This window comes from Carlito syrichta, unplaced genomic scaffold, assembly GCF_000164805.1.
Source record: "Carlito syrichta isolate Samal-C Ts95f unplaced genomic scaffold, Tarsius_syrichta-2.0.1 Scaffold306711, whole genome shotgun sequence".
NCBI classification, from domain to species: Eukaryota; Metazoa; Chordata; class Mammalia; order Primates; family Tarsiidae; genus Carlito; species Carlito syrichta.
In genome coordinates this window covers 284,726-311,981 of record NW_007250807.1, presented here as the reverse complement: position 1 = coordinate 311,981, position 27,256 = coordinate 284,726, and the positions used below count along the sequence as shown (strand labels likewise).

At 33.7% G+C, this 27,256-nt stretch overlaps 1 protein-coding gene across 3 annotated transcripts in view; it reads right to left on the bottom strand.

The window, feature by feature from the left end:
• The window catches only part of ST8SIA4 (ST8 alpha-N-acetyl-neuraminide alpha-2,8-sialyltransferase 4), a 61,712-nt gene that overhangs the window by 21,897 nt on the left and 12,559 nt on the right, over window positions 1–27,256 (bottom strand). For 2 of the 3 annotated variants that reach the window (XM_021715132.1, XM_008063283.1), the window contains 2 exons: window positions 20,076–20,207; window positions 11,447–11,704 (listed from right to left, as the gene is read on the bottom strand). In XM_021715132.1, the coding sequence (XP_021570807.1) occupies window positions 11,447–11,704; window positions 20,076–20,207 (390 nt within the window). Of the gene's footprint in view, window positions 1–11,332; window positions 11,705–20,075; window positions 20,208–27,256 lie in introns of those variants that run through there. The other variant, XM_008063284.2, reaches the window with a different exon arrangement.

Sequence of the window (27,256 nt, the reverse complement as noted above, 5' to 3'; positions counted from 1 at the left end):
CATAAACCTAGTTGCTTGCTACTTGCTGTTTGAGTTAAGGAAAAACAAATTTTCTGTGAGAGTGGAAGGATAAAGAATTAAGTCCATTATTTGTGAAAATGTAGGATAAAACTCATTTTTTCTGTCTCAGAAGAATCTATTTTGTTATAAAAGAGTTAGCATTCATAGAAGGTCAAGAAGGTGATTTAAAGTTTGCTGTAAATTATCCACCAGTGGAGAATAAAAATTGATTGAGTTATAAAAATGCATTGTACCAGTCAAGGAAAGTCAATTCCTCCATCTTTTTTTCCCTGAAACATTTCACCCCTTCTTCTAGGAATTTAGATCATTATAAAATAATATATATTTACCATATTACTTTAGTTTTCTAAGACATATATATCTTCACTACATTTATATCCTATTCTATATATACAGATTTTGCAGACATTCCTATCTGAGCAGTCTTTCTTTGGCTTTACATATCATATTGTCTAATATATTATTCAGTGTCAGTTATATTCAGTTATTTAGTTTCAACTTTATATATATTTGATAAATTTAGGAAAGTTTATTTTATTATTATATCAATGAGAATTTGCATTTCTAAGTGAATGGTCTTCCCTTTTAGTCTTCTGTTAGAAAATATATTGTCAAATTTAACTTTTACATATGACAATGAACTCTCTATTATCAGTCATTGTTGGTTAAGCTTCACAGTTTATGTTTTTCTTTACTATATAGTCTTATCTGATAACTTAGAAAAATACTCTATTATTAATATGCCTGCTATTGGCCTCATTAATAGTGAAAATATTGATGTTTGCCCAACACTACAGTTCTAGTAATTGGTAGGAACCCAGGTCTTCTAATTCCAATCTCTAGACATTTGACTACTCCACTTTTCATATTTCTGTATTTTCTTATAATTTTAAATTATACTTCTTTACATATTACTTTTCTTATGTATTTGTTTTGAAATTGAATGCATAAATTCTAAGAAAGCAGACACATGAATACAAACCAAATTTTTCTCAAGGCCTACATTAATTATCTTATTCTTTTATTCAGTCAATAAATAAATATGATATAAACTCAATGTATCAATTTTTGGTATGATATGTAAAATACATACTTTACTTATTTTGTTAATTACTTTTAAATTTATAATTGGCACATATTTATACAAATTAACTGACAGAGTGTGATGCTTCAATGCATGTTGTACGTTATATGATGATCAAATCAAGGTAATTACCATATTAATCACTTTATTTCATTTTACTTTTTTTGAGTAGGAGTCTCACTCTGTGCCCAGGCTGCAGTGCAATGGCATGCTCACAGTCACTGCACCCTCAACTAGCTGGGCTCAGGTGACCCTTTTGCTCAGTCTTCCAAGTAGTTGGAACCACAGGCGTGCACCACCACGCCCAGATAATTTTCTTTGATTTATTGCAGAGATGAGATCTCATCAAGTTGCCCAGACTGGTCTCAAACCCCTGGATTCAGGCAATCCTCTTGTCTCAGTCTCCCATAGTGCTGAGATTATGGGTGTGAGCCATGGCTCCCAGCCCATATTCATCACTTTAAACATTTATCATTTCTTCCTGATGATAACACTCAAAATCTTTACTCCTAGCTATCTTGAAATATACACTGCAATGTTATTTTTTATAGTCTTATAGTTACACAGTGTAATAGAGAAACAGAATGAATCCTTCCTAGCCGTAGCTTTGTACTTATTGACCAATTTGAAAGTACCAATCTTGGAATTAAAATTCAGGCTAAATTAATCAGATATGGTGGGAGCTACAGCTTGTCTGAAACACATTGTTTAGGCCAGTACACCTCAAAGTTTAATGCTTACAAGAATCACACAGGCACTGTGATAAAATGTACATTCTGACTTGGTTTGGTGCAAGTTTTGAGAGTCTGTACTTCCGATAGGCTTCCAGGTGATACTAATGTTGGTAGTACAGGACCACACTTTGAATAGCAAAGATTTACCTACATAAATGTGAATATATTTAAATGGCTGTCTTAATTGATTTCTCTCTTTTTTTTTTAAGGTAAAAATACACACCAAGAGGAAATTAGAAGGGAAGTAGTCAAGGAGAAAAAAAGTTGCAGGACAGAGAATGAGAATTTTGGTTAAGAAATGAAAACAAAAAAAGATATAAATGGAAGTAATTTAGGCTACAGGGAAGAAGAGGGGAAGACAGAATGAAGAAAAAATGAAGAAGAAAGAAGTAAATAAATAACATCAAATTAAAAATTCCAATTATTTGCCAGATTGACAAAGAAAAGGAGTTTTGGAGCCATCAGGTAATTTCTGAATCTAAGTTAAACTCATTATTTCTAGTATCTCTGTTTAAGCAAGGTGAATAGCAGCGTTTGATGGCCAAATGATATCAGTTGCCATTGCAATAGTTAATTATTCTCATGGTCAGATTTACTTGCTATCAGGGTGAGACAAGGCTTCTTTTTTTATGAGAAACCAGCACTGAAATACTGTTTTGACAGGTCCTACAATTCCCAGCTAATCTAGAGAATGGAAGAATTCACCATTATGTTTGCAGTGAAGCTGGAGAAAAGGGGAGATGGAATGAGAATTTGTTCCCTGCTATCTCTCAGCTTATCAATAATAAAAAACAATTTTTAAAAATAAAAAGATGATTGAGAAGTTTGTGAAATTTTTGAGTACAGGTAGCGCAAATATTAGAATATACTTTGTGTAGATACACGTGAGAGATCATCTGAAAACTTGAAAGATAACTAATTTAAAAGCACTTTAAAGACAGTTTTGCAAAACCCAAAACAATTTTTACCACTAAATTATATTCTTTAATGTAAGATATTGATTACTACAATAATTTTACAATTACACAAAGTAAAAAATAAATAAATGAAAATAACCCCAAAAAGAATTAAAAAGATACTTTAAGCAGTTGCATGAAGGTATATTTCTAAACCTGTTTTCTTTTGCCTATGGTGATACATAAATAATATATGCAGACTTTCAAACTCTAAATTCTTGAAATTTTGGCCGGGCGTGGTGGCTCACGCCTATAATACCAGCACTTTGGGAGGCTGAGATGAGAGGATTGTCTGAGCCTATGGGTTCGAGATCAGTCTGGGCAACATGGCGAGACCTCATCTCTACAATAAGTCAAAAAATTAGTCAGGCATAGGCATGCATCTGTAGTTCCAGCTACTTGGAAGGCTGAGGCAGAATGATCGCCTGTGCCCAGCAGGTCAAAGTTGGGGGGGCCAGGAGCATGCCACTGCACTCCAGCCTGGGCGACAGTGAAACTCCAACCCCTATAAAATAAATAAATAAATAAAATAAAAAAGGAAATTTTACAGCACACCTTTCAATAAGTAAGTATACACGGTGTGAGAAACAGAACATATTTTGTACAGATCATGATGTGCTCCTCCCTTACTGATGACAAACCTAACAGAGGCAAATAATTGTTTCCTGAAGTTTTGAGGTAGCACATCCAGAATACTCAAAATTTTTATCAATCTTTGAAGAGATAGGTCTAAGAAATAATACAGTTTTTCTTATCTTCCTATTTGCTTTACTTCTCAAGCAGGTGAGAGATGGTATATAACATCATCAATGCCCAATTAAATTAGTCAAAATTTTGCTCCTCTGGAGGTATATGACAACATTACTAACATCATTAGAACTTTATCACTCTTTATGAACATTTCCTTATCAGATAGGTTTGCAGGACAAAAAGTAAGATATTTTTAATTTCAGTCAGTGATTCACTTCCCTTATTTTTCTAACTTAGCCAAGCTTCTTTCTTTGAAACAGGGCATTTGTTAATTAAAGAATCATGTACTATATATTTTGAGAGTTGCACATATAAAAACATTGATATAGGGCACGTAACAACACTGTCATTTGAATTATGTTTTTAAATGTTTTGTTGAGAAACAAAAATGTTTCTCTTATTTTTATTTTTCTGTTATATAGATACATATGTTGACAAGACCTAGATTTTAGAAATCAGTTAAATATTTAGTCATTCATTAGAGAATCAAAATTAGGCTTTCATTTATTTTCCTATCTTTATATGATTTTTACTTTAAGCATCATGTAATAATATTGACCAGGATGCCCTTTTGTCTAGTTTCCTTTAAACCATCATTTAATATAATTGATTAATTAATGATACAAACAGCCACTGAGAGACTAACTTGCAGAAAAAAAATTCATGACAATATGTTTGTGTCTGTGTGTATATGTAAATGCATAACATGGGCACTTTTCACAGATATGTCTTAAAATATTTTGGGGTGAAATAATAAAAATAGCATTCTCTATAACTATATTACATAGAACAAAAGTGCAATTTGTATGTCGCTTGTCCTCTTCCCTAATAAAACAAGTATTTGGAGCAAGAGATTTTCCTTTGCATATAATGCATTCTGGTATATCATTCTGGTATATCATTAAAGATGACAGCATTTTATTTCTTTAAAGTCCTTTAAAAAAATACAGGTCAAGTTTTAAATCTAATGTTGAATGCAGATTTTATCTAAAAATAATACTTTGATTTATAAATTTAGAGGTCGGTCTGACCGTAATACCTGCGTGAATTTGATCTATAATGATCATTGAACTAATTAATGCCCACTGCAACCAAACTAGGTATAATTTATCTTGCTGTCACAAAAATTGTTGTCTAATAGAAAAAGCAGAAAACAAATAAACAAACTGGAAACACAGGCAATACATGTAACCAGTCGTCCAACCATATGAATATCTTGGTAGATACATATAAAAAATACTTCTCCAGGAAAATGAGGAAAGTTGAAATATTTCTAAAATTTTTACTAAAATTTTGTGATAATTTTAACCAGTTTGGCAAGAATAGGAAACTCTTCCACAGAAAAATGAAGTTTGATTAAATTTTAAAGCAAAATTCCTTCTGAACCCTCTAGGGTGGAGAATACATGTGCAATAACATAGGGCCGCACACATTGGGGAAAGAAAAGGTATTTGGAACCAAAAAGATGAGACAAAATGCAATGAGAAGAACAAGAGCTCTTAGGAAGGATAGATGTCTCGTGTGGTGATATATCATAGAAGATCTTGTCTCCACAAAGAAGTGATTAATCTATTGATATTTGTAAGTCAAATGATTAGAACTTTTTTTTCAAGGATTGTTACAAATCTGAGACTGCTCAGAGGTAGCACAGTATGACCTTCAAAACAAAAAATATTTACTATACTAGGGGAATAGTTATGATGTAGTATCAGGAAACATCAGGAAAGTCTGTAGGCCAAACACTTAGACACAGCTCTGAAGAATTATCTTTTATTATTAAAAGTATTGCCAATTTAGTCTTTTATCTTTGTCTCAGATTATTTATTTAAATTACTAATGTTTATACCTTTCACCTATCAGTTACAAACAGGCACCCTTGAGATGAAGTCAACTTACTATTGTCTTTGAAGAAAAATGAGTAGCATTGGATTCTGTTTTATTTCTCCATCTTTACTATGCCTGACATAATTTCTTGATTTCAGAGATTGGTATGCCTATTAATGAATCTTTCAAAAGCTAACTTACAGCCAATTTAGGTACTAGAAGAATTTGGTGCATCTTTGCAGTAATACATTTTCTGGCTCACTAGTTTGTGGAATATGCTCTTTGACATGGTCAATTAATAAAATGAGGAAAACGGAGTCACATGCCCCTTGGCAAGAAGCAACAGTCTTTACTCAGAACTAATAAAGTTTTTATTCACATGTATTAATTTGCTTTTACAAAAATGTGGAGTGATAGATCTTAAGTGTAATTGAACTTTTCCACAATCACTAACTATTAAATAATAACCAAGTTTCAGTGTCTTGCTTACTGTTTCTTACAATAAAGAAGTAAATTTTCCATCAGTAAGTATTGAGAAAATACTGAAAACCTCCACTATTGAATACTGTAGAAAAGTTAAGTGATCATCATATAAATCTATTATAAAAGTGATAAAATTAAACTCAAAAGAATGAATTTCCCAACTAGTTATTAAATAACAAAGATGGTTTTTTTGCATACATTAAATTTTTATAAAGAAAATATTTTTGTGTGTTAAAAACTAGAAAATGTTACACTATACTTCCCTAGACATACTTTTTTTAAAAATTTTAAAGTTGTGGAGTACAATTTAGGGTTAGGGATATGAATGTTCATTATGCAGGTATCCTTGTTGATGAGGTGTGCCCCCCCTCTCCTGGCAATTTCCATTAACTGCCAATCCCACCCCTCCTCCCCTGGCAGTTTCCTACTACTGCCAATACCTTTCTTATAGTATTATGATAATTGTTCAAGGTAGGGCATATTTTAATCCATAGCATTCCAATTTCCATTTTGGGGAAGTAGTAAAAATATGGAAGAAAGAAAATCAAAACGATAATGATTATAATTTTCATGTCTATGCTTATGATTACCTTTTATATACTTCTTGGTCAGTCCATAATGTAAATTTAAACTTGTAGAATTGCTCACTATTTAGTTCTTTTAAATACAGATTTGTAATAATCATAGCTTCTAAAAATATAAAGAGCCTCCTAAATTTCTATTCCCAAGAGTGTTCTACCATTTACAAATGTTCTAGTACCAGTCAGTAAATTATGTGGCTAATGACCTAATTTGTACATTGCAAGTTTGTAGAAAAAGACTTGGAAACCTTTCTTGAAAGTTAAGCTCATAAAAATTTGACTTTATAGAACCCAATAGATTTGTTCTCAATTTTATTATCATCTTTAAAAATGCTGTGTCTTTTAAGGAATAATATAATAGAGATGATGATAGTTTAGGAAAAAAAATAGTTACAAAAAGATTCCAGATGTGAATATGTATAGTAGTCTCTACCCTACAGTATCTTTTCAGGCTGTAAAACACTGAGTTTATGTAAATTCAACTTTATGCAAATTATTCCATAAGGTACATTCTATAAAGTTCAAATTACAGACTATAATACCGTATGTTTAAAAATATATTAATATGAGCAAATGAAAAGGCAGACCACACAAAGACGTTCACACTTTGCTTGAAGAGACAAGGGCTACCAAATCTATAATCCCTTACTCCAGAAAAGACAGAGTATAATGGTTTCTGCATTTACTATAGGATGTGTTTGCATCTTGCTCTGAGGTTTGGCCATCTAAGGTTTTAAGAGACATGTCTGCTGGATGGGTTATAGTTTTAGAGAAGATTATGTGATAGCTCTTTCATCCCAGATAACCAAGAACATTGTGATGGTAAGATTGAGGTGTATATAAGAGGTTTCCAGACATGCAAAGTGACAGACTATGGAAAAGTATAGTAGAGCACTTTTCTCCCTCTCTCCCTCCCTCTTTCCTTCCCTTTTTCCCTTTCTTCCTTGCTGCCTGTCTGCCTATCTGCCTCTAGCACACATTTATAGAATGTATCAATGTATCACATACTTTTGTAAACAATGAAACTAAAATGAAAGAATGCAAATAAAGTTTCTCTCTTGCATTCTATTTGGAAAGATAAACAACAAAGAAGTAAACATGAAATGCAAAGAAAAATAAAGGTCAAGGGGATGGTGACAGATGGTGATGGTGGTATAGAATGTTACAGTTAGTGCAATCGGGAAAGATCTTGCAGAGGATGTTATTTACAAGCATAAAACCACAAAAAGGTATGTGGGAAAGAAGGTTTCAGGGAAAAGAACTGTCAGAAACGTTGTCCCTGAAGTTCCAGATTATGTGATTTATAGTTACTGGCAAGATATTCATATTTTATGCAGAATGTGATGAGAAGCTGCTGGATGATTAAGGGAGACACTGACTTCAGTAAGGGAGAAAGCGTGCAACTAAGGGCAGCAGTTAAGGAACTATTGCAGAGTTCTAAGCAAGAGAGTACAAGGTAGTAGCAGCAGAAGTCATGAGATTCAGGATATGTTTTGATGGTAACACTTATGGAATTTGTCAATGAATTAGCAGCATGATGTTAAAGAGAGAAAAGGGCCAAGGCTACTTTTAGGGAAATGGTAGTTTTTCTTAAGTATATTTACCATTGAAAATGAAAAAATATATTTGTATGTGCCTGCGGGTGTGTATGTAAATCCAACACTAAAAAACATAGTTATCTGAGTTATATATACATATAAAACATATATCTGGGCTCACTGAATTTTTGCATTATAGTGAATTAACTGGCAACTCCTCAAATATATGCCATTTTAGACTCCAATCTAAAATTTCTGGTTTCAAATGCAGATAATACTCATGTAGCAAATTCACCAAGAACTGGAAATATACTCCAGTACTTTGTAGATTGTCAAGGAATGCATATGAAAATTAGCAATGATGTTCTAATGCCATAAATATATATTAAAATTCCAGCAAGTCTTACTAGATTTTTTTAAAAAATATTTGTAATCTGTTGTGACTTGTAAAAGTACTCTTGTATAACAAACTATGGAAATAAGTCTACTTTGACTTGAGACCATTAGTATTTTCTGTGGCATATATTCTTTAACACTAGCTCTCATTTTAGTTTATCTGAGGCCTTTCCTTCTCTGAGAAAAGCAGTCTTCTGGAAACCACCAGTGAGAGGAGATATAATTGGTCAAGTATTTCAACATTATTCTCAAAATTTTCAAAGTATTTTTTTCATACAACTTAATACTGCCGGTTATTCAGGCAACTCATTTTACCTTTTAAATTTTGAATATATGCAGAGTATACTCATGGTATCCAAAAGAAGATAAAGTATACATTGTAAAAAAATAGTGTGAGGTCAAAATATAGCTGTAGACTCAATGAGGTTCCCATTTAAGGTGGTGATAAAGCTACTCCTCCCACCATACTGCAAAAACATTGGACCTGAGTTGATTGATAATAGTAACCCAGAAACCAACAACAGATACTCAAATCCACCTGACATCAATAGTGTAAATTTAAAATCTAGGACTCACAGAATATGGAGGAAAACAGGTAAATCATTTTACTGGACATCACTGGAGCTGGGATGCTATACGAATGATACAATGAATATTTCAAAGTTGGAGTGGTGGTTTATTAATCTAAGGTTTTAAATGATGGTCTTTATCTAAATGCCCTGTAGTCCATAGTAGCACAGTGAGGAAAATATCCCCAGGTGTTTGTTGCCGCTTGTCCAGTGAAAACTCAAATAATCTTTAATTTTAGAATAAGGGAGATGGGCGGTATGGTTTTGTTGAATCAAAACTATATTCACAGGTGGACTAGAGTCTAGAAATCTGGAAACCTATGGGCTGGCCAAAGTTAACTGCAAGGGAGTGAGATACAGCGCAGAATATATAACTTCTAGAAACTGCAGGCAGGAAAAGTAAAAATAAGAAGGTAAAATGTAAAGCAAGGTCTATCATCAATCACTCTTTAGATATAGAAAGAGTTTTAGAATTCACTTACTGAAGAGTAAGTGAGGTAAGATGGTATATGAAGTAAAAACTCAGTAGGTTGGGAATCGGAATGCAAAGAACCTAGTCTATAGAAATTGGGGAAAGAAAAGCAGAGCAGGAAGCAATGTCAAAGAACTGATATAAAATTGGGGGCTAATGCAACATCCTCTCTCATTACCCACATGTAAAAGTCATCTTCATTTCAGAGTCAAAGGTGGGACTAAATCTAACAGCGAAGACAAGCCCCAATGCCAAAGCACAGAAGGATGCAGAAACAAGAAGTCAGTTATATTTGGACCTTGTTTTCCTAGCATTTCCTTCTTTACATCATGGCACTTTTGATTAAGCCTTGAAATACTTACATCCTTATTTTACCTGCCCTGTGATTTTAGTCACTTCAAATTCTAGAAGGCTTAAATTTTCTTTATAACTAGACTTTAAAGATCTCAGTTTTTGAAGTTTGTTACTTCTATTTCATTGTCAAACCCTCATCAAATATTTTTTACCTTCTCTTCTTGTATGCTTTTCTTTGTATATCTATACAAAGTTGCTTGGTTTTTTTTTGTTTTTTGTTTTCCCTCAGACCAATCTATTTAAGAGTTCAGGCTTTTAAAGTTTCAACTAATATCAAGCCAATCACTGACCCTCCTTCTAAATGAGTAAAGGCAAGATAGTAAGTTAAAATGCTTACAGTTATAATTTTTATTATCAACTGTATTCACTTGATAATGTTGAAGTATGATTTTTATGGCTATTATTACTTTACAAAAGAATAGTTGCCTATTCAGGATTAATACACACATAATTGTCTTTATTTTCAAGATTATTTCAAAAATATTTTTTCAAGTTCTGTACTTTTACAGACTTGTGAAGATATTTCAGCACATCTTCAAGGGACTTTAAGTATTTGTCACTAGTCAAGTCAGCATGCTTTCCTATCCATCATTATATTGTATGGCTGTGCCATTCATATTTCAATACTTATGTTTCATTCATTCAGACTAAAAGCGGTACAGATATAAGGATTGGAAATTCAAAATTGTTAATGTCTATGATGTGATCACAATTCCATTTCTACTGAATTTTTTTTTTCAGTTAGCAAGTTAACAAAACACATAATTGATCTAAAGTCTTTTGATAATTAATAAAAACAAATAGGCATCTTTAATTATGTGAGAAAATTATAAAACTGGCATATATTAACATACACAAATACCACATATAATGAGTAATAAAGTCAATTTGGCTAAGGATACCAAATACAAACTTGCTAAACTATGCTCTTAGGATCTGCTAAATAATGGTCAATAAAAAGTATAATTAATTTTTATCTGTTATATCACTGCATAGAAATGTTAGTCATACAACAAATTAAGTCACACAAAATTAATGAATATTTTTAAAAGATAGTTAAAAATATATTTTCTATCCAGGCTCAGTGGCTCAGCCTGTAATCCCACGCCTTTGGGAGGCTGAGGTGAGTGGATTGCCTGAGCCCGCGGGTTCAAGACCCGCCTGGGCAGCGAGATCTCACCTCTACAATAAATAAAGAAAAAAAAAAAAATCAGCTGGGCGTGGTAGCACATGCTTGTAATTCCGGCTACTTGGAAGGCTGAGGTGGAAGGATCGCCGGAGCCCAGTAGATCGAGGCTGCGGTGGCCGGGAGCGGCCACTGCACTCCAGTCTGGGTGACAGAGTGAGACTCCAACTCAAAATATATATATATACATATATATATTTTTCCTATGTGAATATTAAAACTAATAAGACTGCTATTTGCCTTGCTCCCACCCCCCCCAAAAATTGCTGCAATCTTGTCACTACAAGATCACTTTTTCTTTCAATAATACAATAATTATAATTTTCTATTCAAAGATAAATATAAATTTCAATATTACATAGAAAAGTATATTATAGAAAACCATTTGTTTGAGTTTTTAATAATGCTTCGTATTAAATTTAAACATCTCTGCCAACTTTTTATCCCTGAGCAAAACGTCTTTGAAATTGCAATTTCTAGGAACAGAAGAAAGCTCACCTTATTACAAAATTGTGACTGTCAATCTCCTTTCCACATTCACTATCTAGCAAAATGCCAGAATTTCCAACAACTGCACAGGTCTTAAACCTGCGATTTTTCATTGGTGAAACCTCAGGTAGGAGGCTATGCAGATCATGAGAAATATTTAGTGTCCGGCGTCGGTCCAGCACATAGTGTATGACATCACCAGGCTTAAAACTGCTTTTGACCACTGAGACATCTCGTTCTGCATCTAAGAAACGAAGTATGTTCTTCCTATATTTGAAATACAAGCAAAAGTTTGATATTAACAATAGTATATCCAAGAACTGGTGATGTCATTTACAAAGTAACATGATCATATATAAATTAGTGAACTACTAATCTTAAATAGTCAGGTAGTAATTAAACCAAACAAAGTAGATTCTACAGGAGAAATATTTTTTAAAAGTATTTTTCACAAAATTCTTAATGATAGTGTCATTAGGTATCATTTACACATCTATTTGTGGAGTGAAAAAACATTCATTTATTAAAATATATACAGAAGTTAGTTTATTAAATAAAATAAAAGACCTTGCATAACTAGTTATCCTGCTAATTTCAGTCAATTTTCTATAATTATATATTTAGGTCAATATTGTCTAGTTAGGATGAACACAAATAACTTGACATTGTTTTAAATTGTACCATAGTTAATACTATTAAAAGATTTGAACTTCCCAATAAACTTATATACATTTATCTGAATCATGTGCATATTAGAAATATTTGAAGAAGTATTAAACTGATAGCACTAAATGTATGTGAAAGTTTTCTTCCAAGTTCAGGAGTCCAAAAAGTAAGATGAGTATATCAGAGGAAATGAATGCATAGAATGACTGTGTATGGTAGACATAGATAATTGTTTCTGGCTTCCTTTCTTCACTTCTTTCTTCTAGTATTTGAACATTCTAAGTTTTATTTAGGTACATGGATGCTCAGCTAGAATATTTGCAAGTTTCCAAACCCACCTATATCTTGGTTTGGTCATGTAGTTTTCTTAAATGAGATACGAGTGGATCATGCAATTCTATATGAGATAAAAATAAACTTCCAATTTGTTTGGCCACTGTATTTTAAGGATTGTTTGTGTGTTTGTTTGTGTAAGCCTAGCCTCTTCATATCTAATTTATAAAGTGATAATAGATTTGAGATACTATATAAACATAAAATGGACACATAAGCTGTGTAATTAGATGGTGGGAAATGAGCAAACAGATATAGTTCGCTCAAAAGCTGATAACCCTTGGCATGATATAGCAAAGCACATGATAAAGACGTCTGTGGATATTTGGAAATTGTGTCTTATAGCTAATAAATTTGTCATTCTTGGATAATTGGTTAAAAGGTGCTTATATATTGGTTTATGTTGGTTTCTCCTTTTAGCAAGGAACTAAAAGAAGTGAAGTCAGGCATGAAATGATCAACTTGTAAGCTGAGATGGAAGGAAATACATCTCTGGCAATGGCCTATAATCTAAACTGTGTGTGATCTGGACCTCCCAAGTGTTTCTGTAACCTCAATCAGTAAGAGAGACAACTATAAATTGGAGTCATCCCAGAACCAAGAAGGATACTGCCTTTCCATACAAGTCTATAGATTCTAATGTCTTAAGGGTAGCAACCGTTAAATTGAGGGAAGGAAACACAGGTCAAAATAGTTAAAGGAGATTTGAAAGCTTAAGAACTGTGTTCCAAAGAAATCTGAGGATGGGGCTATTTATACCTAGAATTATCTACAAAAAAGTAGCCCAGGAACCTCGTAAATTACACCATCAAATAAATTATGAACGTGGCCTACTTTAGAAATTGAGTGTTCTTTACCTAGGTGCTGTTATTGCAGCTTATATTTTCAAAGCAATAAAAACAATGTCATTATTACAGTATTTAAGATATGACAGGTATATTTTTTCCTAGCATTATTACTGTTTAATTGCCATCAGAATAGGTAAATTATATTACTGAGTACTACTTATCTCTTGACTCTACCAAAAAGTAATTCTCAGCCCAGTTTTATAAGCCAGGGGCATGATTAGCAAGGAAGATAGAAAGTAACTAATTCATATCTTTCATTTGAATTTATTTGTTTTGGTTTACTCTAAATAAGTTCCAGCTTAGTGTCTGATCTAATTAGAAAACAAACTGATTGAAAACTTTGGTCATATTTTATATATAAGAGATATATGTCCATCATATCTCTGAAAAAAAAGCATATTTTCCAGAATTTTTCCTCAAATATTCTGAATGTTAGGTTCATAAGGAGAGGAAGCCTGTATAAATAGCCTAAAAATAAAATTACAAAAAAGATAGAAATACTATCAGACACGATAACAGTTTATCTTAACACATTATAGTTTCTATAAGAAGCAACTTGTAGTTGAAATCAGCAAGTATAAGGCTTATGTATCACATAAAATGGAAAAGACTTTAATTATATCAAGCACAAAACTATTCCTTACAAAAGTTAACAACTAGCACCAAGAGTTGCAATACACAGAAACTTTTATACATACTCATTAGCTGCCATTTATTTGTCTGGGAAAAAAATTAAGTAATACCTGACACCTGTACTTCAATAAAAATATCTCATTTCCTGTTACTATGACAAGGCTGCCTCTAAAACAGAGACTGCACGGATGTGGTCAAATCATCAAATTAGATAGTGTTTCTTTTTTTTTTCCTTTGAATAAATGGGTTTCAGTAAATATATTTGAAGTTGTACATTCACAAATAGTAATACTATTACTTGTAAGCTTGCAGTGAATGAATAGATTAGAAGTCCAGATTGGAGAGAAGACCCAAGCTTGGAAATCCAAAAGACAAATCCCTACTACTCAGTCAAAAAATGTTAATGCCTTGCATACTTATTAACTAATAGAAAAAAGAACTCTTCAATAACAGCACCTTTGTTGTGTCATAGAAAGTTAGTAGCAAAAACAATTTAAAACATGCCTTCCAAATTTCTATGTGTAACAAAACATGTTTAATTTATTCACTCTTAATGAAAATAATATAAAAAAGGGACTATAAGAGTTGAACAAAGTTTTAAGAGACATTATATTGTCTAACTCTTGGAAGAAAATCATGCTTAATGAGATAAATAATTATTAAGTACAGATGACAATTATTATGCTTTCCTCCACTGTTGTGTTAAAGGCTCAGTAGTAGTTTTTTTATTTAATAGAAATGATAAAAATGGTAAAAAAAAAAAGCTTTTAAACGCAATAAAAAGTACCAACACACATAAACTAATCAAAATATAAAAACTTAAAAATTTTCTTAGGCAAAACTCAGAACAGAACAATTGTTAGTGTACAATTTGCTTTCTTAAACTGAAAATAAATAAATAATAAATAAATAAAAGCTCTTGAATGACTCCAGCATTTTTCCTTTAAAAAAACCAGTTTAGTTTATATTTAGGACCGACATCTATGCACTGAAAACTATTTGAGATAAAATTCCTGGTGTAGAATGCAAGAAAGACTAAAAATAATCACTACTGAATAATATTGTGAATGGAGTGCTTACTACTTTTTGGAAACAATAAGGAAAGATTAGTTTTTTTTTACCCCACTAGCAGGTTGAAAACAGTTTTTATGCTATAGATGTAATGGAGAAGTAAACGTTCCGTGGATTCTAAGTCTGGTTGTTGTTCAGACTATAAATATGTAAAAAAAAAAATAGGACTCAAATATAAGTTGCTAAATGTCATTAGAAGCATTAAAATTTATTGTAATTACATTGAGCATTAACAACATTATCACCAAGGAAAATATATAGTCTTTTGTTCAGAAGATAATTCATATAATTTCATTTTGTTTAACAGTAGGTTAAACCAAATTAATTCAGAAATGAGAGAGACAGAATACTAAACCTAACATCTGGACTCTTGAGGAACATAAATCTACAAAAGTTAACGTTAAAAAGCAGTTTCTATCTGTACAATTTTCCTAATATGTAGTCAAATTATTACTGATAGTAAAAGCAGGTCAAACAGACAAAAAGACCGTTTAACTGTCATTTTGTGATCATAATGCAACTTTTAAAACATCACTAGATAAGCAAACACTTAAATTCAACAATCATTTTAACGTTAAAGTTAAAGGAAAAAACTGAAAATGTTTCACTTTCAGTAGAACTAAAACTCTTAGTCATAAAAAATGTTTTTTAAAGATAATATTGGCTTAAACTGAAAGGTTGGTTTAGACTGTTCAACTGACAAAAATAGATTCTATACAGAAACTATTAACTGAATTTTCAATTAGAACATCTCTTTCAACATCACCCACCACTTGAAATAGCAACTACCAGTACCAGATAATTCGTTTACTACAACATTGTTTTCACTTGCAAAACATTTACTACATCGCCAGGTGACACCCTTTCTTCTCTGTAGTGTTTCTTGTCAACAACAAACAAACATGCTACAACTACAATTTAATCTAAATGACATTGATAATCCATCAAAAAGTACTTAGAATTGGAAGGCATCCCAAATTGAGAAGCAAATTTGGAATACTCATATTAGGAATCAGTTTTTGCAAACTTCAAGCAGTGACTTCAGACCCAAAAAAGAAAAATAATCGCTGTATCAATTTAGTTAGTACTGACACAGTTCACTAAAAGGGAAAAACAAAACAAAATACAACTTTAAGAAATGTCAAGTGTTTAATTATGCTTACAAAAAAGCAAATATTTTTCTGCAAGGCAACTTGCCTCAATGCTATGAAAAAACAAAATTTATAGCTTATTTGGGACTTCTAAACTTAGAGTCCTAGTAGTTATAAGAAAGATATTTTAGTATTAAAAAAACTCTAACAAACACAATCAAATAAAAAGGCAAAATAGTCCCACAACACTTGAAGAAAAGCATTTTCAGTATAATTTACATCCTAGATTAATATTTGCTATTTGTCCCAGAATTTGATCATGTTAGGTGAATAGCATATTTGGTTATTTTAGAGGCAAAAATTATGTACTTCATAATGGCATGCATTTTTAGCATTAAAATATACTCTTACAAGTAACTTGTTACATAGGTTCTGGTTCTACAGTCAGACAGGCCTGAGTTTGAATCTTAACTCTGCAACTAATAAGCTTCACGACTCAAAATTAGCTCTCCTGGACATTTATAGATCAAAACAAGTACCAGATGGTGCATAAATTTATCTGGACCTTTTTATAAAATAATCTATGCATGTAGTAGCAAATTATTTTTGACAGTAAAGCATGTAAAAATTTGCAACTGTTTTTAGTTAACCTGCAAGAATTATCTGCTTAAGAATTTTGATACAGCATGATACTTAGAGCTGAAACATTTCATGACCTATTATGATATGATTAAGCTGTCTTAATGAGTAGCTGTGCTTATACATTTGTATGCACCTATACTTGATATTTGTACTTCAAAAAAAGGGGAAAAAAATCCAAATATGGAAAAAATGTCAAGTCACAAGTACTGAACATGACTAAATAATCTCTCAGTACAATGTTCACAGATTCATGCACATCTAATGCAACATAAATGTGTCATTTCTTAGCTTACAATAATAAAAAACAAACCATTATCATTAAAATCAAGTTTTTAAAATGTTAATTATTTTAATTGCAAAGTTAACTGTAGAATGCATAATTCCCAAATTCTTGAGAAATCTTTAAAATACAGTGAGATAATACATGGAATGATCTATCTTAGACAATTCCCAAATGTACAGTATTTTTAATGAATATATGTGAACAAATTCTTGGTGTGCTTATGGAAAGTAACGGAAGGCATGTGGAGCTTAAAAAACAGTAAAAGAAAAAAAATCATGTCGACAAATGTAAAAAAAGTCTTCAGTAATATTTCACATTCGAATGTAAATTTTTCATATGTTAATGTAAGTAGATACAAAATTTATTAGAAATATCATAAGGGCTTTATAAATTTAATGAGATCTTAAAAATGAGGAAGATTTGTAAGCATAGCTCAATCAAGTCAGATAAAAGAGGGTTAGTTGTAATGTCTTTAAAACTTCAAAATAGAATTGTGAAAATGCTTTTAAAACATATCCATACTCGCTTACACACACACAAAGTTATATGACAATTTTTAAATGATAGTGATGTGAGAAAGAAATGGAAATAATAATAAACCAAAATGTTCCATGATTAGATTTCATGTGACTTTTAAATAACATATTTGCAAAAGCCAAGTGAACAATCAGACATTTTCATATTCTAAATATTTTATTACAAATGTCAAACTGATTAATACTCACTAGTCATTTCTGCTACAGGCAATCATAATTTTTATGAACTGTTTGCACATTGTACAATAATGATTTTACAAATTATTCCTTCATTGCAAGGAAGTGACAAATCTGTATATATTATTCAGTATTTGCTCACTGTTTTATTGTTTATTTCTTTATCTGTTAAAGATTACCATATAAAAGTAGTAATAACAAGCCATTCATGTTATCAGCTGTTATAACTGAAAATAGGTCACTGTCAAAGATAGGAAAGCAACCTTCATTAACTTGTAAAGTTGCAATAACAAATGTTTGGATCAATTTATGTATGCCACCTTTAGCTTGAATACCTTATTAATAGCAAAATGTGTATCTGTAGCCTTTTGCACATTTATAGTATTCAATTCTGTATAGATATTAAGAAGGCATGGCCAAATATACTAATTGAACTAGTGTCAATTACTTAACTTACTTACTAGATTGTTCTTTATCTGACATATTATTAGGTATGGCTAGATAGATAATTAAACTATTATAATATCATATTTTAGTTTCTTCCATCGTGCTTCTTTACCTAATTATTTTTACCTAATAGATTCTCTTCTTGCTGAACCATCCAATTTGAAAGTTTTCTTTCTGCTTATAGATCAAAGCTTTCCATTTTATTCACCTGTATTTCCCTCTTTCCAATTTACCTCCAAGAACCATGAATCCTTACTCTGTTCTAAATGATATTTGTGTTTGTGACCCTGTATCATCTCACGTCTTGAAGCTTTTTCCTCCTAATTATCTCATCACTCACAGAGTTTCTAAATTTAAACATGGGTACTGGGGTTATGAGACACTAGGAAGGAATCAGGAGAGATGCTGCTCTAGGTGTAAAAATGTCAAACTTGAGAGATCATGGTTAGTGTCAACTTTAACCAAACAATTCTCATGAGGAATACAGATTGAGAGTTGTCAAATCTTTGTATTTCTCAACAGTTTGTGAAAGCCTGTACTTTTATAAGGAATTTCCAGATTTTTAAGATTAGCCTTAAGGTTTGTTTATTCTTTATTCAATTGAAATAAATCTTGTTTTCTGGCCATATTCTACCCAGAAGACACCAATTTATGAACTCTGTCAGCAAACTCAGACATCTCCTCATTCTTGATCTAGCCTCACAAATATAGAAAGATTTCCCTAAACTAAAAGCTACCAAATACATACCACTTGACACTGCCATGACTTGATTCCTATTTCCCTTTCCATTCACCTCCAAATCTATAAAAAGAAAAATGTAGTCTAACCATTCCTAATTTTCCCTGATACCCAACTTTTTTTAAGTTTCCAAATATTTCTTCAAGTAAATTGCAAAATGAAGTGAGTGCCTTTTCTACAACGCATTCTATGAATTGCTATGCATACTCCAAAGACAAGTGTAATAGACTCTTCCTTCAAGTTGGGTATAATATAATCTACATTATATATAAGCATAATCCAAAAAGTGAGTAGGTAGAAACCCAGGAAAATTAATCAGTCCCTTATCTATGAATTACTAAGCTACTCTTATGAAATCTGTGTGCTAATATCCAGTCAACAATAGATTTTTCCAATACAAAAGTGATTTTATCATGTAAACTGAATTATCTCAAATTTTTAAAGAGTTCTGATTTACTGAAAGGCTCTAATTCTAATATACCAACCTACACAGTTATATGATTATGTAGAAAAATGATTTGCTTCTTTCCTCCATAATTAGGAAGGTATGACCCTGTATTTCTTATTAGTCATAGGTCTATACTAAGAGAAAATGACATAATGGATATACATAGGCATTGAGTTTAGTTTCAAGAGTTTGTTTCAGCTAAAATGCCTAGTCCTAGCTAGCAATCTAGAAAGTTTATTTTCTGACTTTTACTCATTTTTATATTAGTTCACAGACATACTAGATCACAGAATAAGACAAAATTATTTATAATTGTCAGCTAAATATGAGTATAATAAGCTCTATTTTCATCTAGTTTAGAAAACGCAAAGGTATAATGAATACTAAATAGGGAAAAGTTGAAGATGATTCTTAAAATATATTTCTACTCTGAGTATCCGGTAAAGTGTGTTAAATGTGAGTATTCTGTTGAGTATTTTATTCTATTAGTATAAAGACACTATCTTCAAAATTCACATATTAATCCTTAAATTTCTCGCTGTATAATGGTTTAAGTTTTATGGTTTCAAATTCTACAGTGGGCAATATTAAATAGAGCTGGTTCACTCTTTTATTGAAGTATTCATACTTAAATGATAAATCAAGAGCTTGATATAAGTTTACCAAACCCAAAGTATTTGAGAACATGATGTGAAATTTATTATGCCTTATTAAAGCAACTCACCTTATCTCCAAGACCAAAGAGGAATTGATTTTCCAACCTTCTACGTTGTGCTGGAAAATTGAAGAGCCAGCTTTTCGAATAATTTTATCAGAACTATTGACAAGTGATCGACTCAAACACAATTCACCATCACTGAAACAAAACAAAAATGCCAGCTTTGTGAAAATAGGAAGCATTGTGTATACACAGTAGAATACAGAATTTGATTTAGATTACTGATGAAACATATTACTGGTGAACAATTGTTTCTGCACATTAGAAGGATATATGCTAGCATGATAAAAGGTGTTATAAGAATTAAGTGAATATGAATTTAACAGGACAAGGAACTATATTTAAAGTTTTTGAAAAAAAGATTTCCATGTAAAGAAAGAACTCTGTGGTACTTAAATAAAAAAAAAACCTCATCAAATATAAAAACAAAGTTACAATATAATTCAGCAATTCAGCTTTTGGGCATATACTCAAAATACTTTAAATCAGTATGTTGAAGAGATGGCTGCACTCCCATGCTCACTGCAGCATTTTTCACAGTAGTCAAGATATGGAAACAACTTAACTGTCTACTGATGATTGAATGGAAAACAAAAACAAAAGAGGAAATTCTGTCATTGAAGACAACATGGAACCTAGAAGACATTATGTTAAATGAGAAAAAACATGCACAGAGGGACAAATACCACATCATTTCATTTATATATTAAATCTAAAGTAGTAGAACTCATCGTAGAGAGTACAATGGTGGTTACTAGAGGCTAGGGAATAGAAGGAGGTTGGGGAATGGAGAGAAGTTGATCAGTAAGTACAAAGTTTCAATTAAACAGGAGAAATAGGTTCTAGTGTTCTACAGTGCAGTGAGTACAGTTAGTCATAATGCATTGTATATTTCAAAATACCTGAAAGAGATTTTAATTTTTTTCACTACAAAAAATGATAAATATTTGAGGTGGTAGATATACTAATTAACCTGATTTGATTCTGACACAATGTATACTTTTATGAAAACATCACATTTTGCCCCATAAATATATACAATTATCATCCGTCAATTAGAAATAAAATTTAGAAAAGCTTTGCTTCCCACTAGCCTCTCACTAACTCTGTTTAGGTAGTAGAAAAAGGAATGTTTGGTCAGTTCTCCTGCATTTGTGCAATAGTGAATCCTAATATTGTGTCATTTTTTTCACTGAAGGTACATATGCATTATAAAAATGAATTTTTGTTTTTTGATAAGAAAATCTTGGAATATCAGGTGACCTGGGCATGGTTGTGATTCTATAGTTTGCTAGACTTATGTTTTTAGATAATATTCTCTTGACAATTGCAGTGACATTATTTAATATGCAATTTTTTATGAGAATCAAGTGGGCTTTATATGTGAACATAATTTATAAAACACTATCAAAATGATAATTTTAAAAGTTGTATTGGTCTTAAAAACACCTTAACAAGACACTCCCTGACAGTTCTTGGTAGGGAGATACAGATTGTAGTAAAGAGAAAACACATTCAGTAGTCATTATTATTAATATTTTCTATTACATACATACAGGCAGGCCAGGAGCAGTGGCTCACTCCTGTAGTCCCAACAATTTGGGGTGCCAAGGCAGGCGAATCATTGGAGACCAGGAGATCGAGGCCAGCCTATGCAACATTGGGAGACCTTGTTTCTACCAAAAAAATACACACATGCCAGCAGTTCCAGCTACTCAGCATGGTAGTAGCAGAAATGCTGGTGGGAGTGATGATGGTGAAAGATACCTATAATGGCATGCATGTCATTAAGACATTTGTAGCTGAACCAATTAATCATTCAATACATTCTTTTCTTGGTACTTTATAAATGTAAACCAAGATTCAGAGATCAAAAACCACATTTCTTAAGACATAATGACAAAAAACATAGCCTTCTCAATACATGGGTTAATTTCTTTACATATCATTTTTTAATTATTAGAATCTCAATAACATAGTTTAAAACTGACATGACTATTTGCTCAATAACAAAGTCTAAATCTGTGTTTATTATGTAGGCAATCCTTTCTTACTATCAATGGAAACATTGCCTGTGTAACAGCTGTTGGATGAATCCTGTAATTGAAGGCTTATAGCTTGGTATTTTGGTTTGTATTCTTTTTTAAACATGTAGTTTAAATTTGAAGCAGCTCAAAGCACAATATGCTTCTACTCGCTGTGAAATTTAGAACTCTATAAAAATTAATATTTCAAACTATCCTACTGATGAAAATGATGCATTCCCATGCCTATACATGGATAATAACACTCATTTTGCAGAGGTCATTTGGAATGTAAGAAAACATAGGGTACTCCTCGCTACTCAGCAGCCCAGAAGTCAATTTTCATATTATATGTTTAGTGGTAATATCTACATATGGATAAAAATGTAAAAATACACAGAAGTTAACCTTCAGACCTTTGGAGATATGACCTCATGAGTACAGGCACAATCTATCGCTATTTCTGAGAGTGGGGCATAAAATTTACAGTCTTCATTCCATTAATAGCTGTCCTATCAATATCATCTTTTCTAGACAGAGATTGCTACACTATGATGACAGTTATTATTTTTATTATCAATAAACTTTCATGGAAGAAGTAAAAATACTCATGGGCTTGCATTTTTTTAAATGTATAGAAGCACTGGGCATGGTAGCCTATACCTATAGTCTCAACTTCTCAGGAGGCTGAGGTGGGAGGATTGCTTGAGCCCAGGAGTTGGAGAACAGCCTGAGCAACATAGGGAGACCTGGTTTCCAAAAAGTAGATAGATAAGTAAAATAAACAAACAATCAATCAATCAATCTGTGAAAGATTGCTTCACTGACATGTAGATACAGATACGATTTTTACAAGGCAGAATGTTTGCTATGATGTACTTAGTTGTGCTGAGTTTTTCAGAACCTACAAGATTTTTTTAAAGTGCTTTAAAAAATTTAAATCAGGCCAGGTGCTGTGGCTCTAGCCTGTAATCCCAGCACTTTGGGAGGCCAAGGTGAGAAGACTGCCTGAGCCCAGGGGTTCGAGAACAGCCTGGGTAACTTGGCAGTATCTCGTCGCTACAATAAAAAAATAAAAAATAAAATTAGCCAGGTGCGGTAGCACGTGCTTGTAGTTCTGGCTACTTGTCAAGCTGAGGCGGAAGGATCGCCTGAGCCCAGGAGGTTAAGGCTGCCGTGGCCATGAGTGTGCCACTGCACTCCATCCTGGGCGACAGAGTGAGACCCCAACTCAAAAAAATAATAATAATTAAATCAGTTTTATTTGAATAAACTGCTTGCATGTTACTCTGCTGTTTGAATTGTTTTCATTGAACAGCTGACAGGCCAAATTTCAGACTTTAACTGGAAAGAACTTTGAATGGAAATAGCTACAACTAGTCACACTCTTTATAGTCAATGGAATTCATGTGAGAGAAGGCCAGGCTTAATGCAATCTGAACCTCTTGAGTAAATTTCTTTGTATAAAGTTAAACGGGTCCCATGGGATTTTTCACTCATGACCTTGGTAGCACTCTAACTTAGAAAAGGCTTTTCCTTCCCATAAATGCAAGGCATGAAGAATGTTACCACCCCCTACTTATTTCTCATTCCAGATCAGACATGACTTTTGAACAGCTGCACCAAAAACATTTCTTGCATAAGACTATCTAAAATAAAATTTAATATACACTTTTAAAGGGAAAACACCACAACACATCGAAGATATCATTCAGCATAAAGCACTATATTACAAAGTATCCTTGCTTATTTGGAGCTAAGAAAGCATCCACTAAGATGGTCATCTATGTGACACTAGTGACAGAAACAAATCATCTGTCATGCTACCTAATATCTACAAATATTGTTTTCATTGAAATATGAGTTTCCAAGTTTCACCACAATTTATTCTATTAGTTCTTCAGTATATAACACATTTGATTAATTTCACTTCATAAAATTAGTTATCAAAAACTCGGCATTCAACCCCGCTGAAACTCTTCATAACTTGACTTTGGAATGAATTTGTTCCCTTTGAACTAAATTAAACTTCTTCCTTAATATCAAAAGTTTAAAGTTGTGTTAAAAAAAACAACTTGCAACAAACTAAACCAGAACACAGACAGCAAGCAATTTTATGTTTTCTTACTCAAGAGCCAAATGACTAAAAATAAAGATGGAATGTTCTACCTTAACTTATTGCTTTTGGGTTTTAGTAGAATTACAAATGAAATGTGTGAAGGGGAAATGCTGGATTTCTTCATTTATAAGGGTGTGACCAACCCTAAAACAAACTGGAACTAACATTGCTGACTATGGTTTTACTCTAAGTACAAATGCTTATCTCCACTCTCAAATTTCATCAGAAGTTTCAGAGCTAATATTGTTGATCATTTAGAAAGACAATCAAACACATTGAGTCAAATTATAAGAAAGATCTCTGAATGATAAGAAAAATTAATGTCTCATTTGCGCTCAACAGAAAAATAGTGTGTAGCGAGTTTTAAGGAAACACAATCAAAACAAATATTTGTAGCATATTAAAGTTTATGTTAGACTTTCAAACTTCCTATCTCATTCAATAGGCATGCCCACATATTTTATTTGTGGGAACCTTAAGTTAACACATTTCCAATTATACCCAAAAGAGCACGCAGAGCCAGTTAAGTCAAAGGCCAATTGTGAGGCGCATCAAGGAAAAAAAAAAAAAAGCCAGTCAAGAGTACACTACTTAATATAGTACCTTCAATACACTTTGATCTAAACTTTGTTAGCCAAGTCATCACAACAGTCAAATAACAGGCTTTTGTGGAAGGAAGTATCAAAGTTAAGTGTCCAATATTTATTACTGGACGTTTTCTGAAATAATTCCTTATAAAAACTCTGCCAGTAATTCCTCTGGAGAAATAAGAATATGGATTGTCAGCGGGAAAGTTGTGCTGGTTCTTTTTTTGTCTGCATGGAACGACTGCTCCCACATTGTAGTATACAAGATTAAAGCTGCCCTAACTCTAGATGAGACCTCCAGTCAGGGAGGGGAGAGGTCGAATAGAAAATGAAGCTGAGTGCCTATTGCAGAAAACGGCAGCAGAAAACTTAAATGTAAATTGAGGGGGATGCTATAAGATTTAAGGGCTATAGAAGGCCCTTCTTTGAAACTACAGCCCACCCACAAGGCACGCAGTGCCCCCCAAAGGCCAGAGACTGCCTCTGTTACCTCACTTATGAATACCACCCTGGGCTCTGGGGCCAAACCTCCCCTCTAGTTTACTCGTCTCAAAACTGACTTCTCCACGTGGTTGGGGTAGAAAGCGAGTCAATCGGACGGTAGGATAGTTTGATGAGTCAACTTCTCCTCCAGAAGCACTATTTGGGAGTTGAAACAAAACCACGAGTTTAGATCACAAGCCTTTCCATCGAATGTTTCATCTTAGGGGAAAGGGAAAGAGCGCCCAGGGGCACTAGCTGTCCTCACATAGCTCCAGGCAGCGCCGGCTCTCAGGCAGTGGCCGCGGCAGCCGGGACGCCACGGGGTACGGGTTCCAGCGAGATGCCTGCAGCCGGCTCTTGGCCTCGCCCCGCAGGACTGAAATTGCGGGCTTTAATTAAGGAGGAGGAGCCAGTTGCTGACTTAACAGTGAAAAGTAAAAAAAAAAAAAAAAATGTAAGCGAAGGTCTGATTCCTGCACTAAAGGCATTCTCTATCTTTTCACTCAGCCTTTCAGCCTTGCCGCCAGCTCTGGGGGAGAAGGACGCAGACTCGGCGCGCACCTCTCTTCCTGTTTGGTTAAGTCAGGCGCCCGCCCCACCCCTTCTGAGATCCGCAGGCAAGAAACCGTATCTGGGCTTGAAACCGGTGCGGACGAAAGCCCAGCCCCGGGTCCGACCACCGCGCCCGTGCCCGCCTCCCCATCCTCAGCGCCCAGGGTTGTGCCCACCAGCCGGCAACGTCCAGGAAAGGGCCAGCGGGAAATGACACCCGTGAAAGGTGTAGTGTCCCGGATCTGTTTCCCCCAGAGGGGCTCAGAGTGCTCTCTCCTTCCCGCCTGGGCTGTAGGGAGGCTCGGGGAGAATGCTTCGCCGCATCTGGCGACCCCAGCGCCCCGCTCGCCCCGCCCACGTCTGCTCTCCAGGGTCCCGAGGCTGGGGTCGAACCCTCAGCATCCTGGCGAGGCTTGGCCGCTTTGTCTGGGGCTCGGCTTTACCCTCCTAGCCCACCACTCGGTAGGAAACAAAGAGCCTAGACCCTCAGTCCCAGCCTCCGCCTCTCCCCGGAGCCCCACGCGCCCGTTTATCACCTTCCTAAAGACCCCTTTGTCTGTCTGGCAAGCACAGGTCTGGCAGGCATGCCCACGCCCCTGCCTAAATTCTCCTTTTCTGACAATTGAGCTAGATTAAATTTCCAAGCCACCCACTCCTGCGTAAACGACCTCATACCATTTCTTTATTTTTCCCCTTCAGAATATACCAGGTATAGATTTGTTAATGCATAACTACCATCCAGCCCTTTCCTTGTTAGCTTTTTCATTCTCTTTAGGTCCCTTTTGACTGTACTACTGTTGTACTGGTTTTCTCTAGAAGAGCATTTTCCCCCCTTAAGGATAAAACTGCGTCTTGTTCTCAAATAAATGTTCATTACTTAGGGAAGAGCAGGAATATTAAGAAATGAAGTGCATGAAGTTTAGGAGTATATGTGTGTTTTAGCAGTCCTAACACACACACACACACACATACACACACACACACACAAACACACACACAATGGCAAGGGCTCTCTCTCTCTCTCTCTCTCTCTCTCTCTTCGTTTTAATAAATGTCAGAGAAAAATCAAGCAGGCATCCCTGCCAGTGTGGAGTTTCCCAGAGCAGACGCCTCCGGGTCAGGGAGGATTTCCGAAACAGGACTTTGTACAGAGTTGACAATCAGGTTCACATCCTCAGAAAAAGCTTCCAAGCTATGTCAGAGACACAAAGTTGCACCACCTCCTGGGTAAACTTCAAAGGCACAGAAGCCAGGGTGAGGGTGGAAGGAAGTATGATATTTAGAGAACTTAATGGGGTGTGGAGAGTCTGAACACATCTAGATAAACGAAGACACACACACACACACACACACACACACACACACACACACACACACACACAAAGCCGATAAACATGCTCTATGAATTGCACACACAGGGCA